Here is an 18,673-nt window from a genome sequence, read left to right as displayed (position 1 = left end):
GGAAAATTAACCCTCTATCACACACTCTGTAGTTAGTGGTATGTAGGAAAATTCATTCTAAATCTATTTAGAGCTTTTAAAGCTTTTTAATATTACACTATAATGGATATTATACACTACACGGCCTTGCACTTGCTGAAATGAGGTGAGTCCAGAGTTATTATCTTTACCTCATGATACACTGAAGCCTGTCTAACTGTTAAAGAGTCATCACAACAACAGCGTCAATGTTATAAAAGCTCACACATAAAGCTGGGTCTGACTCCTCAGCTAATGTTCAGCAGCGCTATCTCAATAAAGTTAAAATCAAAAGTTTTAAGTCTTAAAAAACAGATGCAGTTGAGAGCTGGTGTTTTGCTTTCCTCTCACTTTGTCTGTGATCTATGTTATAATTTAAACTATATAAACAATGAGGTGCCATATCATACCCTTGGTGATAAACCTATATCTATGACTACATCGGTAAACATCCTGCTCAGTCCCCAGTGAACAACTCGGCTCCTGCTCCATGTGATGGCATGCAGTCAAGCTACACATTGTTTAAACAATGCTCTCATTAAGATTCACATCGTGCGGTGCAATAGTTGGAATGCACTAAATCGGAGGCATTACATAGTAATAAAAATGAGTGTGAGGTATGTTGGGATGATCTGAGTTCACCTCGGGATGGAGCTGCACATGCTATTGATCACAGAGGCCCTTCTGAATATTTCATCTCATACTAACACCGGAAGGCCCGCAACAAATCTTTCCAATTTTTACAGAGGGTCAGAGAGTTTAGTCTGATGGGACGTGTAGGTTCAGATGAGCTTTGATTTGTCCTAATCGATTCCCAGCCCTTTCATCTCGGCGTTACGTGTGTGTGTGTGTGTGTGTGTGTGTTGTGGAGTGGCTCAGAACACTGGCCTGACCACAGAAGTTTAGCTCTGAGAGAAAAGACAGGAGAGGAGCACTGAATGCCAATAATGTGTTCAGTCTATTTAGGAAGCTGAACTTGTCTGTGATAGACTCAGACCTTACATCCCTTTGTAGTCTTGACACCGCTGGCTGTCCGTGATCACACAATGTTTTCCCAAAAGTGGAAGTAACTTTTTTTTTGTTTTTTTTAAATTTTGCTTTAAAAACATAAATAATGTATATAATATATTTCGATATGTAATACAAGTAGTTGAGAGATATCAAGCAACCATTCAAGCAAGATTTACAGTGTTTCCTTAAAATGTTGCATCAACAGCTTAACAATGAAACTGCACACCGCCCCTTTATTTTACTCACAGTCTATAAAGGCTTCACAAACAAAGCAAGAGAAATGTGATTACAGCGTGTCATAGAAGCAGCAGATATTAAATGTCTCCCTTTGGGAAGCTGGGGGTGTTGCTGAACATGATCTGCTCACCTGGACATGGATGCATTCATTGCTAGCGCTGGATAGGGGTGACGGAATCCCCCCGGAGGGATGGAGTACATGGGCTGGCCCTGTCTGAGAGACAGAGGGAGACAGAGTGAGAAAAAGCTCCAGTGTGAGGTGGATCAAACACAGCTGACAGCTAACCCACCAGCACTAATCCTCTACTCATCAACTCAAATCCCCTGCTTGTGGAACAGCACCGTTGCAATTGATTATGAGACCCGTAGCAAAACCCATAAATGTTCAGGAATTCCTCCTGGTGAACTCAAATGTTTTAATTCATCATTGTTCTGAAATGGTGCACCTGTACTGAGACTGAGGAGCATAAAACTCAAGACACTGCTCTGAACAAATATTACAAAAATTGTCCTTTGAATGTTTTTTTCTCCAGGTTTGGTTGATGTGAACTTTATCAAAAAAACAAGATCACAAACATCTGTGCGATAAATGTCAAGTGATGACATGCAGCTTCACAAAACAAAGTGATTGCTATGTCCGTCCAACAAATGAAAACATTAAATTTGAAACTGTGTCTGTGTGGACAGGTGGCGGGAAAATGAACTTACTGTGGCATGAGCCAGCCCAGAGGGTGAGCGATGGATCCGACAGCGCCCGGAGACAGGGGGTAGTATGGAGAGAGCTCCGATGGGTGAGGTGTCCGGGGAATACCTGCACGTGACACAGAGAGGGGAAAGCAGCTTTTAAAATGCAGTACACACTCGCTGAGGCGCATGTAAGTACGTTTTTTTTTTGTTTTTGTTTTTTTCAATTCTCTTTTTATTATGATTTTTCATGGTTCACATGTTCATTCATATAAAAATTCACCATTCTCATCCATTCATCTGTAAATTGCAATTGAATCACACAGCAATACACCCCTGACTCCACAAACAATACAGATAAGGATGATCGGTCCTCCCTCAACAATTTCAAAAGATGAAATTCATAAAATACAAAATTGAAAACTAAACTCCCTAGAGCTGGAATGCTGCACATTTTGTGAAATAAATACTGATACAAAAGGGTTAAAAAGGGAAAAAAGGAGGAAATGGTTATAAGACATGGTATTAGACAAATGACGGTCGAACCGGTGTGACGCACCTAATCCATCTTTCCCATCTTTTCAAAAACAGACCCCGCTGTAGTTTTATGGCAAAAGTAATTCTTTCCATCTTAAAAATGTCATAAATGATGTCACACCACTCGTCCACTGTAGGTTTTTCTAGTTTTAGCCACTTCGTTGTTATGACTTTTCTACAAGTAGCACTTAAAATCTGAAATGGGTATCTGCTAAATATAATGATACAAATTCAAAAGGAATGTCTGTCTGGAATACTTTTTGCAAAATTTTATAGACCTCCTGCCAGAACGGGAACAATATTGAACAAGACCAGAATATGTGAAAATGATTTGCTTCGAGGCATCCACACTGTCTCCAATCTCAGAAAACAAAATGAACATTTTTGCCAGGCTCTTTGATACTCTAAACTTTTACTCTAATCCTTTGGGCTTGAGGAAGCTGAGGACAGAAGCTGTCATGGATCCACAGTGGTGATTCCAACAATAACCGGTTTTGAAGGTGGAAAACAAACTAACAAAACATCCATAGAGACGTTCTAAGTATGCACCAAACAGAAACAGCTCAGTCAAGATGTGTCTCAACACACTGTTTCCTTTTCATACTTCATGACCCTGTCCAGCTCATTAGCATACGTTTGTTTGCACTCATTGCCGCACTGGCCTCCTGGTTTCTGTGGAAGTTTCAATACTTTTGTCTGTCTCAATTTATAGTGACTGACATTCATTTAATATGACCACAGAAACACTTTGTGTGGATTTGAGAGCGTACAGGTATGGAGACTTCACCTGTCTTTGGGTCGAGGATCTCTGGGGAGAGGTGTGACGGCGGCGTGCCGGGGGAGAAGTGTTCCTGGCTGTAGGTGATGAGGGGCGTCAGCGGGTGGACGTGGTGGGCATGCTGCACCACTGGGACTTTGTTGGACTGTTGATGAAGAGGAGAACAGGAACAAGACTTTACAAGCAGGAAGTGACCGACTCAGCAGCAGCTGAATGACACAACATGAACACAAAGTCATACATCAAAATTACTATGAAACAAGCATATTACTTCTCACACTGTAAACTGCACATGATCTCTGTGGGCCATTGTTCCAAACAAATGCATGGAGTAAATAGGCCATCACGTGTGAGTGCCCTCCACGGTAAACATCACAGTCTGTGCTTGTGACCGGCCCTGTGATGCAATCTGGACCAGCACCAAGGAACACTAAAAAGCCTCGCAGACACATGCCAAGACCATTACGGTCATTTAGCTAAGGAGAGAACTGTTTGTTCAGTCCAACAAGAAAAACAACGGTGCCACAGACTCCAAAAGTCACACCAGCAAGCCACAAACAAACACAATCAGGCGAAGGTAAACTGAATACCCATAAACAAGTGGAGACATCATCTCCCACTCTGTCTGACAGCAGTCACTTGATGGGAGTGAGCAGACACACATGGGCACATTACACTGCCACGTTGTAACACAGATGACCCAAACGTTGGAAAAACACTTCAGATTCTGCATAACTTGAGATAAGTGGTGAAGAACAGAAAGTACAGAGGTGAATCTAACTTTTACACAAAGCGTGTTTTTTTTTAACTACTTCAACCGTACTTTGGAAAAATGCGTAGATCTGACAGAGACCTGACCAGCGCTACGGCCACGATGAGTATGATGAAGACAATAATAATAACCAGCGTCTCTACTTTCATTAGGCAGCACTCAGCCTCGCAGTCATTTCCTCTGGCTGCCTGGCTGAATAGAGCACTTGTTGGCTCAACTTGTCACATGGGAGGGTCAAGGGGTGGGTGGGTTGGGCGGTGGGGAGGGGGAGAAAGGAGTCTTGTTCCTCCAGGCTAACCTTTTTTCAATATCCCTCCCCACCCCCCTTCTCAACCTCTCGTCTCTCTCCAACGTGGTCTGCTAGGGAACAAGGTTTGCATTGAGACTTCTGTACACTCTCGTGCCTCATGCTGCTTAGAATTGTTCCAAAATGTAGCTTTTTTTTTTTTTCTAATGCCACTTTTATTTTTTTTATTTTTTTTTTGAAGGAAGGTCCAGCCTTTTCCTCCTTTTAAATCTTTAGCAAATTGGTTTCTCCCATTTCTAAAGCACGCTTTGATTCAGGTAATGCCAGATGTAGTGAGGAAAATATTTACTGGTGTTAAACATGGCTATATTAAGATCACTTTGCTCTAGACTTTTTTCAGTTTCTCTAGACCTGGAGCATATAAGGTCAGCGCATATGATGATGCGCAGAGAACACGATTTCACACAACACAGGAAAGGCTTTGATAAAGCTTCATGGTGGAAATATTGTTGACTCGCTGGGTTGAAATCCCAGGTCCCACATGTCATGTATATTTGAGTTGTGCTTTGTTGTTCTACTTCATGTACAATATGCCTGCATTTTCCCTATATTGTGAGGGCTGTTTGAGACCTCTAGACCTGGGTGCCAACACATTTTGGGAAGCAGTTCAGTGAGAATTTGAAATGATGCCTATTAATTATTCATATCGTGTGCTCTAAACATGTTTCCAAGTTTGAAGGCACTAGTTTCAACTCCAGGCTGCCTTTCAGTTCCACAGCCCGACAAAATGTGGGGGAAAAAATGGAATATGCAGGTTGCACATATGCAAATCTAATCTGACCTCTATCCTACCCGCCAGAGCTTCTGTTGTTAGGAATAAAGACTGCTACTTGATCAAGCAATGTCCCGTCTTAAACTCACAACATTTTTCAATTAAATCAGTTAAGATCAGCATGATTTTTAGCAGGAATTATGTCTTCCAGAGCTCTCTGAGTGCATAAAATGTGGTTTTGTGGAGTTGAAAAAAACTGGAGTAATGGCTCAATCATGACTTTAAACTAAACACCAATGTATCAATGCCTTCTTTCACTTGCTTTCTGTGTAGAGGTAATATTCCTCGGCCTGTGACAGCTTCATACGTCTGGTTTCATGAACCACAAGCAAAGCGTAATAAGGAAACCACAAGGAACATGAGCCGTGTTTTAAATATAAACAACACCTACGTGATAGGACGGATAAAGAGCAACCTGGAACCAGATGGTATCTTCATCGACAGACAGAATTCATGCTCTTTACACAGACCTTCTTGTTGCAAACAGGTCTGCAGTGGTGTGTACCTCTCGGCTAGCGGGTAAAAACACACACAACTGGCCTTAGAGCAACTGGACGTAGTAACAGGAAGGTTTAAAGGAAAGAGAAAAAAAACACAGCAAAAAGTTGCTGAGCTGATGCAGAGAGAAGATGTCTGTCTCTTAAGAGGGTTTGAAGCTTAAAAAGGCCGAGGTGGCAGTACCTCGCCTGGCTGTCCAACTTGGAACGGCGCTAAGAAAAGCACAGTCCTTGGTCAATGTGGGTGGAGGGGTGGATTTCATTCAAGCAAACATGTTTTTGGATCCTGCACATCTGAATTGAATTACTAGGCAAACAGCCGATGGGGAAGAGAGCTTAGAACAAACTGAATAACCCCGCAGCTTTGTGTGTCTTTATGCTCGGCGATTCTGGGTGGGAGGCTCAGAGGCCTTTCAAAACTCCAGGAAAGACAGGGTGAAAAGAATGCCTGGCATGCTGAGAAATCCAAGCCTTGTTTGTCAACGCCAACAGGAAGCGGACGTGAGAGGGGACTGACCGTGTCGTATGTCCTTAAAATCAACCATTCCAAAACTATGCCATTCATCACAGGCAACGTGTGCTTTACGTCTGGTCATCGCCTCTGAAAAGGTCAGTGGCGGTAATATTCTGGGTTAGAATAATACAGCGCAGAGCAGCGTCATATTACTGGAGTGAATATCCCCAGTGGTCAATAAATAAATTGAGAGGGCTCGCAAAATCAGCAGAGCACATATAGACACAAACATGAGCAAATCTCAGCGGGATCCACTGGGCTTCTAAATATTTTCAAACAGTATTTTTTCTGCTAAACCTGCCGCTAATAAACAGTGTCTCAAGTAATTTCGCTCATTCTACCAACCTAGATTCGAGTCAAAGCACTGGTTCCTTATTCCATTTCTGAAGAGGATCTTGTCTCTGCAGTGGCCCAGCAGGGCTGCAGACCTCAGATCAGTATTCAGTTCAGTCCTCCCAAAGCCTTTGATATCATGATGGATCCCGGTTGTTCACTGCCTAATGCAAAACGAGAAAATCTCACCGGACTCCCAGTCTAAGGTCTGTTGAACGAATATGGGCTGAAAGCAAGTATATATATATTGCTTTGAGAAGAGTAAAAAAAAAAAAAAAACAGCATCTTTTTCAGTTAATATCTCTACTTAAACTGTGACACAGCGCAGAGAGTGGACGAGTGCACCAGACACATAGAGGGAGACAAAAGTCATCCGTGGAATGCTGCTCTAGACCTTGCCACTTCAATTCACTTAAACAATTCGGTGACTAAGTGACTTATGACACGCTGACAGGACCAGGTCCCTTGCTGCCTTTATTGCTCTGCACACTAATACAATATTGAAACAAAGAGGGGGATTCTTGCGTCCCTGTCAAGTAAAGACCAGTCCATATTTGAGCACTGAATGCATCGTGATCTGATAAGTAATGGAGGGACAGACACTCCGGTCAGTTCTGCCTCATTAGAGAGTCACAGCACCTTCTAATCCAGTGTAACAGTACTAGTCAGTGTAGTCAGTAATGACACGGAGAATAGGCCTTATAGACAAATTACTGCAAATGACTGAATGACCTCAGTGAGGGAAGTACGCAGCTCTGACATCATTATCAGCAGACTGTTAATGACTGTGAATCGGTACGTTGTGAAAGATGAGTGCGAGATGCGGATGATACAGACAACCGCACCACCTCTCCTTCCTTCTTTCCTCTCCTCTCCTCTCTAGTCCAGCTCGGCCACTACTGATGGGCTGACAAGTTCCTCATACTGCATCACCAAGCCCTGCAGCACCTTTGATGTATTATTCATAAGAAGGCAGCCCTCTGAACACAGGAGCTGATATGGGGGTTTTGGGGTACTACACGAATGCATGTGTGTGTGTGTGTGTGTGTGCACATACGCATGGTGGGGTGTGGTATGTTCATAGAAAAGCTCGACCCCCTCTTCCCAGTCCTCCCACCACCACCATCACCACCATTACTACCAAAAGCAATACCAAGTGAATGCTAAACAAACCTGTCTGTTGAATAATTGAGGATCTCAGGCCAGAGCAGGCTCCGATTAGCATACAGGCCTTATGGACCCAATCTGCACAGTGACAGGACGGTCTTTCCCTGGACTTTCAGTGGCCACCGAATGCTCTGATTTCTATTTTACCTCCTCTTCTCTTCTTCCATATTGACAGACTTAGCAGAAATATCAAAGCCCAGCAGCAATAATTGCATTAATCTCTGCAGGCACACGCAGGAATGTTAGATGATATCATCATTCACAAAAAAGCTAAATATCAGCATTGTCTTTGTGTCCTAAGGGAAGACTTGAGAGTGCATGCCTCTAAATTAATATGCTGCATATTGCATAAACCTCATCAATAAACTAACAGTGTAAGACAAACTCACGTCTACGTGGAGGTCTGAGTCCATCAGTACTAAATAAAGTCAGATTTCACACATGCTTGCAGAATGGCTGCAGCAGTACAGGTCTGCTTCAGGAGTCCCTGCTGGTGTCTCCTCACTGTCTCTCCTCAGGTCTCTCTTTCTGGCTCTTCTTGGCCCTGGGCAGTAATCCCTGGCCCCCTGTGTGTGCCCATCCGTTCCCCCTGCTCTCATTAGTGCAGTGTTAGGGCCTGGGGAGCCTGCAGGCCTGGGGAGCCAGCCTGCTGCTCCCCTCCCACTCTCCCTCGCTCTCCTCGGCTGGAGTAATGAGCACATAATCAGCCTGGCTCCCTGTCAGCAGCAGCACACCAGAGGGGCATGTGGGCTCCTGGCCCAGAGTGGGGGGTAAGAGCAGAGCATGGTGTTTCACTTTCTATCCTGGGTGCCCAGGGTGCACCGTACCCAGTTTCCCACCGCACATCAAATGACCCTCTGGTAACAGGTCATCAGATCAAACATGGCGACTTCCTCTTTAGTTCACGTAATGGAAGTTGTTACTCTTTCAGTGAACCTGCCCACCAAGTCAAAACGTTACATGGGTTCAAGACAATATTGTTATCTCACATTGTTTGGCCGCACCTAGCCTCTTCATTAAAGCTGTAAATGGTTAAATTAGTATATACATATATATATCAGGGATGCAAACGGGTCAGGACCAAAAAAGAGGGGAACTGGGGGGGGGGGGTCCGTTGCTGGGGGATGCACGGGGGGAAATGCACGGGGGGAAAAACGGCGGTGCCGTCGCACCGAATGCACGCGGCTACGCGCCGCTTTGGGTAACGAGCGCGCATGTCGCGCGTCTACATTGGAGGTCGGCTGTTACCAGTATAATCAGAGACAACCATGAATGGGTTCGCCTCAGTTTCACGTGATTGTCACTGTCAGCCTGTTAGAAAAACATTTTACTGACCCCAGCTGAGACGCTGAGACCCCCCCCCCCCACCTCAAAAACAAAAACTCTTCGGATCTGAACGATTCACACAAGTCACCTAATTGGTCATGAAAAAAGCGAGTTTCGCTTTTCGGCGCGCTGTTTGCATCCCTGATATATACACACACACACATATATATATATATATATATACTTTTTTTTCAATCCCTTAAAAAGTCAAAGCCTAAATTTTAAAAGTAATACAAAAAAAGCCCACAATGTGGGTATATAAAAAAAGCAGTTCAATAACATTTACACGCCTGATGCCAAAGAATAAATGTTCAAGACTTCAGAAACAAGCCCATATTTATGTTCGCACAAGTGAAGGCTATTTATTGTTCAGATGTGAGAAACGTTTCTGCCAGAAAGCGGTTTGATCTCTCACACTCGCGGTCCTCTACAATGTTTCTGTATCGACTTTTCTGGTTTAATGACGTTCAAAGAGACGAAGGCCAAACAAAAAAAGAAATAAATAAAAGCACCAACATTGAGCCACATGAAAAGTAGTAGCAACCGCTGAAGGACAGAACAGAAACAATACAGCCTTAGGTCAGCGTGCTTTCATTTCCTTTAAACACAGTTGCTGTAACCACACTTATTTGTTGCACATTTTTCTCTATCTCTCTACAGTCTGTGGAGTCCTATATTTCATGACATTACACATCATCTACATAAATTCCAATAACTTTCCAGCAGCAAAACTTGACACAGCAATTGCTGTGTTTCAGAGAAAAGTTGACAGGGTCACTGAGAGGTCAGTATTTATTTCAATAAATTGTCTTTAATTGGTTTCCATTGAGATTTAAGTCAGTCCTATTCCCATGAGCAAACTCAGTCCGCTTCACAACAATTTCCCATTGACTGTGCTCAATGAGGACTTTGTCATGTGCATCACTGGAGATCCAGAGAATCAACCACAAACTCAGCAGGCACGTCTAGCCAGGGTACGTAAGGTCAAGGGGCTGAGCCGCAACGTTCCTTATTACTAAAGAGTAGTGATTGTGGCTTTGTGCTCCGTGCACCGCTTAACACGACTTCCCGAACCAGGGAGTGCCCTGATACAATCAAGCAAGTGAGATGTCAGATATGGATGCTTTACGCTCCGTGTTATCTAATGTTTTGAATCCCAAACAGACATCCCTCAGCGAAGCCACTGACCAAACAGGTCTGCTGAGGCCCCGCATTGTCTAACCAGACTGACACACACCACGATGACTAGTTCACACCTGTGTGGGAAAGTTCAGGGATGGCAGGGAGGTTCAAACTTGAGATTTATGGTGGAGACATAGTTATTGTGGCAAAGACAGACACAACTGCTCAGCAGTTAGCCTGCAGGTGCTGTGGGGTGGGAGGTTGTATGTGTGTGGTAAAGGGGGTGGGACTTGCTGTACATGTATGGGAAACATGCACACTATAACTTCATTATTGTGAATAACTGCATTATGGTGATAGTTTGATTAAAGCATTTACATGGTTTGCAGTAAACAGATTCCCCCAATAACTTGACATGATTTGTTTGATAATTGAGTTAATGTAGCATATATCCTGAAGGAAACATCTTGTTAGTGCCTCAAAATGGTGAGACAGTGCTGGTGCTCCCATTCATAGATTTACTGACCCCTGTATTACAGTTATTTGGCATGTGAAATTTTACTGTAGCAATGACTTTAGTATTTAGGGATTTTCACTGCACTTTTGTCACACTTTCTCTAGTTTATATGCAACACAGTAATATGAAACATTGATGAACTATCAAAAATGCTGATAACCTTGACTTCCAATTCGATAGTTTTTGTGTCAAGTGTCTACTTACTAAATGCCCTGGTGTTGGAGAGCGAGAGTCTTTTAGCGCAGCAGATCCAGGAACATCCAAAAGAGGCCATTTCATCTGCAGGTACTGCAAGCGAGAGAAAAGGAGCACAATTAAACAACAAACCAAAAACACTGCAGAGAAAAACATGCACAGCAATAAAAAAACAAGAGGAAAAAAAAAGTGCTTGAAAACAGGCAGGATATTGAGACCAAATGTGCAAAAAATGGCTCCTCCTTAATATTTACAATTACTCCACCGCAGGGAGTACATCTTTTCCTAGAGCGTGCAAAAGTGGTATGAATGGTGTCAAACCCGCAGAGATCTCCAGCAGACACCTGTACGAGAGCCACATTGCTGCTGGAGGCAGACAGTGATTTCTGGCACGGGGGAGAGCAGGGGAGAGCGATGTGAACACAACGGACTGGTGGAGGACTGTGAAATTGCCGTTTGTCAAGGAAAAACAAGAGGCCAGCTGTGGGCGCCCATCGCTGAGCGGGTGGGAAGAGACAGCTGGAAGGAAGCCCCAATCTACACAGCAGCGAAAGGCTGAGCTGCGGACTCAAAGGTAACTTCTGTCTGTCCGTCTCAATTGGTTTGGCCTTTTGACCCCTTTTAGCGCCTCCTCCTTTTAATATCACACTTTTTCACACATGTATCAGAGTTATCATAAAAGGTTGTGTAAGTGTTTGCTTTCCCTCTTTTTTCTCACTTGTCACAAAGATTTCCACCACAGTTTGTCCTATTATTACGACTGCTGCCCGTCCATTTGCACCATGTGCCATGGCGTAAGAGCTATGTACTAGGTTTTTGTGATTTACTGCTTGATACAACATGCTGGGCTTTTTTTTTTGTCCTCTAGCAATGAAGATAGCATGAAGCCAGAGCTCCACAAGCACGGCTCAACCATCTGGTTTATGAATCAGTTTAAATACCGGATACAGCAGCTTGTCATGCATGTGGATTTTCTCCCTGGTAAAATTTCAAATTAATTAAAAGGGTTTTATACTATATGTTTTGCTTTGCTCATCCAGCCCCATGTAGTGCAGACACATAAATACACATAGTTCATTGTTTAAGTTGCCTTTTGGGCATAGAAGTGTATCATGGGTTGTAAATTGTGTGAATAAGAGGTTACACAATCCCACCAGGCAGCCACTGTTACCATTCTGCAGTGAGTTCTGTTGTTGTCATTTACATAGCATTAGGCCTATGAATTCCTATGCGCAAGCAGCTTGACGTCCACCCAAAGCAAACATCTGATAAATGGAAAAGACAAGAAATGGTATCTGACCGACAAAACCTGTTAATGAATATATGCAAAGCTTTGTCGCAGGATAAATGATGACAAACAAGTAAAATGGAAGAGTCATGCATTCAGGTTTGGATTTTTAAAACTTCATTCATCACTCGGGTTTGTAAGGAGGAAGGAAGCTTGGATGGCTGTGGGTTAAAAATGGAAAAGACATTATAGCAGGAGGGGGAAAAGGGAGAGGAGGGAAAAAAAAACATTTTCAGGAATGAGTTTGTCGGAGCAGGCAGAGAGTATTGTTTCCTGACAGCTGGGGTCCAACAGAGCACCGAGGCAGGGGGAAGGGGACCCTTTTTCCCTTCGAAAAGGGGGGAAATTCTTAGAGTTGACATCAGCCCTCTTCATTTTCACTATACTGCTCAAGGCTGAATCGTAGGTTCCAACTAATGGGCCCAAGTCCATACAACTGTCAGGAGGCAGTTGCTTTTAGAGGCTGCTAGCTCCCTATTGAAACTTTACTCTGCTGTGTGCATGGTGCCTAATGAATGCTACTCTCCAGAGAGAAAATCCAAAACAATGCAGTTTTCTCTGTCTAATCTATGTCAATCATGAGTCCTTCCACAAATGAAACAAGCCCTATTGTGAGCGTTTGGTCTAGCCCGGCCGTGCCCACCCCGGCTCTCCCACCCAATCCATCCCTTATTTGACAGCTTCTGCCAGGACTGAGAAACATGCCCTGAGGCTTTTTTTTCCCTGAGCGCCTACTTTTCTTTTAATTGCCAGTGTGCCCTGTGGAGCGACTGTTCACACACTCCCCGAAACATCCAGCCAGGTAATGCCAGCTGCACACTGTCATATTAGCTCCAGACCAGAGCAGCACACGGCTCACTAACTCATGAGAGAGGCTGAGAGGCAGAGAGGGAGGGTGTTTGGGTCTATGAGTTGTTTCAGGAAACAAAAGGTGAGGAATTGCGGGTCGCGCAGCTCAGCAAAAAGTTTCTCAGTGTTAACAGTGAAAAAAAAAAAAACGCACAAGGGAAGTGAAGGAGAAAAAAGTTAGGACAGAGCGAACATTTGAAATTCATGATTCAAGCAGTTACGACATGGCTTACATGATGTGAAATGTTTGTGTAAGATTGAAACAGAAGATTAACTTCAAGATATTTAATAATGCTTTACTCATGCCCTTATTTCATTAGAAACAAATAGAGACATATGGTTGGGGGCCCACAGCAATGCCCATTTCAGCATGGGAGCTGGAAACTCTGGTAAATCGACTCGGACAGAGTACTGAAAGAAATGTGTAACTAAGTGAAGTTTAGCTGATCCATTTTTGTAGTTCTCTAATTGTCTTCCAGCCTTCCCTGTTGCCTCCAACACTCAGAATAGACATCAGTAGAATGTGCTACTTTTACAGGACCCAGATGCGACAAAGGTGGCAGTGATGCCACTGAAATTTTCCAAAAAGCTGCACTGGAGCCCTTTGGTTTTTCGAACAGAGAGAATACAGCATATGCTCTGGGGCATGTGGCCTGCCAGAGCTGGGTTCTAATTGTTACATTGCTCTCACAGAGCGGAGGAAAACACAGCCAAGAGTCTTTGTCATCTCTGAAGTGTGTGGTGCCATACTGCAGGCCAACATCAGAGCATGGAGAAGAGACAGATGTCTGGACATTTGCTGTCAAACTAAGTCAGACGCTCTGCCAAAAGGACAGAAAATATCCCAAACTTTGCTAGCAACTATCTGCCGACTTCTGAGCTGCACTGAGAAGTCTTAATGGCTGTCAAAAGAATAAAAAATATAGCATCATATTTCAGCTTCTGTAAAATGTGCAGTAATACGACAATAGCACAATCATCAGGCCTAAAATATGGCTTGACTTGAGGAAAAAGCAAATGTGGCTGAAATGGATTATATGTCTGGACAAGGGCATAGAGCTGAATTGGATTAACCCAATCAATCAAGAGCAAACAATCAGATAACCCACAAATAAAAGAGTGAATATGTATAAAGTGGCAGCTCAGACGAGGCCTGACGCTTGTGAAATGGCTTCACCCGACTTGTGGTGAATAGCAGGAGCAGCAGGAATGCCTCCACGGATCGCTCTGGCAGATAATGTCAATCACCTACTGTGTGGAGAACCCCTCCCCATTGTTTTCTTTTACCCCCCAACAGAAAACAAATGGGCCACACAGCTTGCTGTTTGGCTGAGGTGTTAATTACCGTCCCCTGCCCATATGAACAACAGCTCTATACAATAGCCCTGTCAGGGCCCCAACACAACAGTCCCTCCATGGCTCTCTCCGCTGATATCTCCTGCTCATGCAGGGCCATTGACACCTCAACCTGATCTATGCATGAAACACAATTAAAAGCTTTCAGGCACAAAGACAATGTGATAAGTAGCCCCCGCCTTGACTCAAAGTTTGCATTAAGGCTCATTGTTTGCCAACATTACAGGCAATTACATTGACAATTCTTAAGCAAACCTCGGCAGTCATTGTGCTAATTAGTGTGTAATTGATGGGGAAACGACGAGCTTCTAAGCTGGTCAGACCTGTAGTGCACTACCAGGCCACTGCAAAAAAATTTCTGAATGGGGACCGTGTCCTATTATCCAGTCCACTATGAAGTAAGCAGATTAGTCAGGGAGGAAGTTATTAATTAAAGCTATCTTAAAGGACGGCGCAAAGAAAAAGGAACAACAAAAACATTTTGGTGACAATGTACCAGTTGAATAAAATATTGTCTTCTTTTCTATCCAAACTGACAGCATGGATTTGTAACCCCTCGATCGTTCTTTCTGTGTGTTGGCCTACATATACACTGACCTGCATTTGGACCCTGAATACAAATCAGCAGAGAACCCAAGAAACCTATAGGAACTCTTGTTATCTCTTTTTCAGCCCCTGGTTTACATTATATTAACCCTGACAAGGCTGTGGTGCTGCGGTGGAGATAGCGCGCTGCTAATGGCTGCCACATTTGAAGTGTCCATTAGCCCATAGAGGAATGAAGTTAAGTGACTATGACAGGGGTACTCCCTCAGTTTGCCGGGCCTCTATTGTGACCTGGTCGGTCGTCCTGCACTCTCATTCACAGCCAGTAAAAAAAAACTGGGTCAAAGGTCAGACATCCAGAGTGCTGTGGTTTCTATGGTAACGTGGCCTATTAAGGCCAGGCTCATTGGCCTCTTAACATGCTCTTGTGCACAAAAGAACTATTAGTGCAAAGAGGGAGAGAGGAGTGAAGAGGGGAGGCAGCGTGAGGGAGGTCCTAACAACACAGCGTCAAGGTTTTTCCAAGATTTCCAAGATGGTTCCACGCTCTGCCTGTACTCCACAGAAACACAGAGTTTCAGTAGTCCCTTTGAGGGGTGTAGAAGACACAGTAGAATTTATTGTACAGTATGTTTGATAATTTATCACTGCAAAGTCAGTAAAAAAAATATTTGTGTTGTTACATTATGAGCTGCACATAAATTGTAGAAATCCTAAATATGAACTGAATATCTCAGAGATTCAACTCTGAAATATTCAATGAGCGATTGAGTGTCATGTGACTGCCTCATGCATGTTCTGTACAAGGCCAAACTGGGTTTATTTGAAAAGTCCTGGGAGTGAATTTACTGCGGTTTCAGTAATAAAACAGCATTAACAGAGAACAAGGCCAAGATAAACCCCCACCCCCCAAAAACTCTTCTTTAACATTGTGTCCCAGTGAGTGAGCTCCCACTTCAGCAGGAGTTTGCATTTTTTGCAACTCAAGCAATTATTTGTTTCAGGGTTTATTTTTTTCTTCCTTTTTGCATGACAAGTTCCTGAGTTATTGCTTCCTGCAACTACAGCGTTATCACTGAGCTCATACATTGAGTGTTTTAACGAAACCGCCATCTTTCCTATACTAGTATTTTTAAACAGATATAAAGAAAAGTTCTCTTACTGAGGTTGACGTAAGGAATAAGTGAGTAATTTTGTTACACAGCAGGTCATATAAAACTCACTGTATAATTAGACACATAAGAAAATAATTATACATCTGGTAAGAGCAGGGCCATCTCATAAAGACAGGGAGGAGGGTGCGATGCTTTTCGAGTCAATTATGTGGAGTCAGTTATGTGGTTTCCCGTACCTGGGAGATCTGCTTCCACAGAGCGCTCCGCTGCATGTCAGCATGATCTGATGTCAAGACAGACTACACCTCAAATGTCAAAGATGTCGTCCTCTTCCATGTCCTGTGGCATTGTTTGTCCAGTCGCACAGGAACACAACTTTTTACTGTTTGGGGAGTAGCCCCGTTTCATTGAAATTCACAGCCGTAAACGTCTGTATAATTAACTCCAGAGCACGAGGTGGTTACCAGCGGCTGGCTGGATGTTTACAGTAAAGCTCGACTTAGAAATCAAATGTGTGTGTAAATGTATGTGCGTGCGTGCGGCCGCGCGCGTCGAAGTCTACGCCAATGACACTGAAGTGAGACCTGAATTTTTCATTTATGACCAAACACAAATTGACTAGAGACAGCATGGGTTACCAATATAATACAGGGTTTCCTGCCAAGGCATTTAGGAGGCAATAATAAGTCCAGCATGCACCCCTCACACTGAACAGGGCAAATACCACAGCACGGTAATCACTCCAAAGTCTCGGTTAAGACATAAAAATAATCTTTTTTTTCTTCTTTTTCCAGAAAGTGCAGATAAATATTTACCCCCACTCTCCATGAGTAAATTTGAGTACGTCTGCTAAAAGTGTGTCTTTTTTTTTCTAACAGGGCACAGTGGGTGATTGTTTCCCCCTTTTTTTTAGCTTCTCGAGGCACTTTTTAAAAAAAAAAGTAAGAGAGAAAGAAAGCAAAACTCCCCAAGAGCAGCTGACAGAGGCAGGAGAGGCAACAAAGCATCTTGAAGGGAAAAAGTCAGTTTCGAGAAACTGAGGTGGGCATAAGTGGGTGTAGTGGAGAAGGCAAGAGGGAGAAAAAAAGGGCCTAAATTAAACACATTTGTTTCTGCTCTCACATACCACAAGTCTTATGAAAACAGAGGGCTGATTGTGTTCACTCTGCAAGTCCACCCCCCAACCCCACCACTCCCTTCCCCTCCCCTCCTCTCTCCCTTCACCACCACCCAACACCACCACCCAGCTCCACACCCCCACCCCCCTGTCCTGAGCAGCAGCCCCTCCCCCCTTGCACGCACGCACGCACGCACACACACACACACACACACATACACACACACAGCTGCCTGCAGATGCCTCTGTTTGCTCTCCGAGTGCAGGCGCAAATCTCCAGACCCCGCAGACTTCTGGGCCCTGCCTCATCTCAGTTTTTACTACCTGACATCGCTATCACCCCACTGCTAGCCCCACTCACTTCGCTCTCCATCTCCTCTCCGCCCTCCCCCACCCTCACTCCGCCGCCTGCACGCCCCCCCTCCAGCTTTTACCTGCTCAAACACACACACACACACACATTCACATGCCACAGGTATGCTCGCTCCTCCTGTCGCACCGGGACACAGAGGCTGACTGTTAGAATGAAACCCACATCATTTATGAACACTTTTAGAGACATTTATGGAGAGATGGCCCAAAAAAGTTGCAATAAAACCAGTGAAATTTCTAATTTAGGGAAGAAATGAGTTGAATCAAATGGGTGAGGCGCAAAATAATTATCTTTTTAGTTATTTATTCCACTTTTATCAGTCTAGATCAGACAAACTAAAGCAAAGAATAATCATCATGGGTCTGAAAATAATCTCAGTTGGCATATAGGGCCTGGCGTGTTTTATTGCAAAAGAAAATATTTCCAAAAGTAGTTTCAAACTTCCACACTGTGCGACACAGTGCACGACTTACTACCGTGACATTCCCAAGGATTAGTTATGCGTATTGTCGGCAGACTGCAGGGAGGTCTGGAACGTGGCCAAAGTGTTGATTTTTATACCTGAAACATTTGTAAAAGTCGTTCCCCTGCAATCTACAGGCTTCTTTTTCATCATGCTGTGCGTTGCGATACTGAGTGCTAAATCATGACCCGCTGATAGGTGTGGTTATAAATTCAATTCATGTTCACATCTGAGGACTCGGCTTACATGGCTGAAACTTGGTGAAGAATACATTTTCCAGTGAGGACGTATAGGTTTTCAGGCGGTTGGAGGATGAGTAAGTCACCTTCCCCTTCAATAATAATCAAGTTTAGTTCAATAGACTTACAGACACTTGAAAATGTAATTTCTTTTGAATCAGTTGATATTAAATTAATCATTTTTACTCATTTTGAAAAAGAAGAGATGTTTTTTGAAGGACTAACACTGATTCATCAGGACTGCAAAAAACGTCTTCACAACATTCTCCAGACCATGGAGAGCTCAAGGCTGGACATGGACATTTAAAAAAAAACATATACAGCTGCTGCTATCTTTCAGTTTCAATACAATCTAATGAGAACGGCAAGGTGATTACGATCAGGGGCTGCTGTAAATATCAGATTCCCAGGGACAGAGTTTAGGAGAGGCCCCTTTACAATTACACAGTATTCAGGAATGCAGAGCATGAACCACAGTAACATGGAGCTGAAGACAAATGCTCACATCCCATCTTGGACGTTTAGCTTGCACCACGCGAC

At 43.6% G+C, this 18,673-nt stretch overlaps 1 protein-coding gene across 2 annotated transcripts in view; it reads right to left on the bottom strand.

The window, feature by feature from the left end:
- Positions 1-18,673, bottom strand: part of tcf7l1b (transcription factor 7 like 1b) — a 35,942-nt gene that overhangs the window by 2,837 nt on the left and 14,432 nt on the right. For both annotated transcript variants that reach the window (XM_085787246.1, XM_085787247.1), the window contains exons 4-7: positions 10,797-10,880; positions 3,275-3,410; positions 1,975-2,077; positions 1,397-1,480 (exon numbers count right to left, since the gene is read on the bottom strand). In XM_085787246.1, coding sequence (XP_085643372.1) covers positions 1,397-1,480; positions 1,975-2,077; positions 3,275-3,410; positions 10,797-10,880 — 407 coding nt within the window. The remainder of the gene's footprint in view (positions 1-1,396; positions 1,481-1,974; positions 2,078-3,274; positions 3,411-10,796; positions 10,881-18,673) is intronic.

This window comes from Trachurus japonicus, chromosome 9 (assembly GCF_045865225.1).
Source record: "Trachurus japonicus isolate A0001 chromosome 9, Traja_1.0".
Taxonomy (NCBI): domain Eukaryota; kingdom Metazoa; phylum Chordata; class Actinopteri; order Carangiformes; family Carangidae; genus Trachurus; species Trachurus japonicus.
This window is presented reverse-complemented; position numbering and strand designations above follow the sequence as displayed.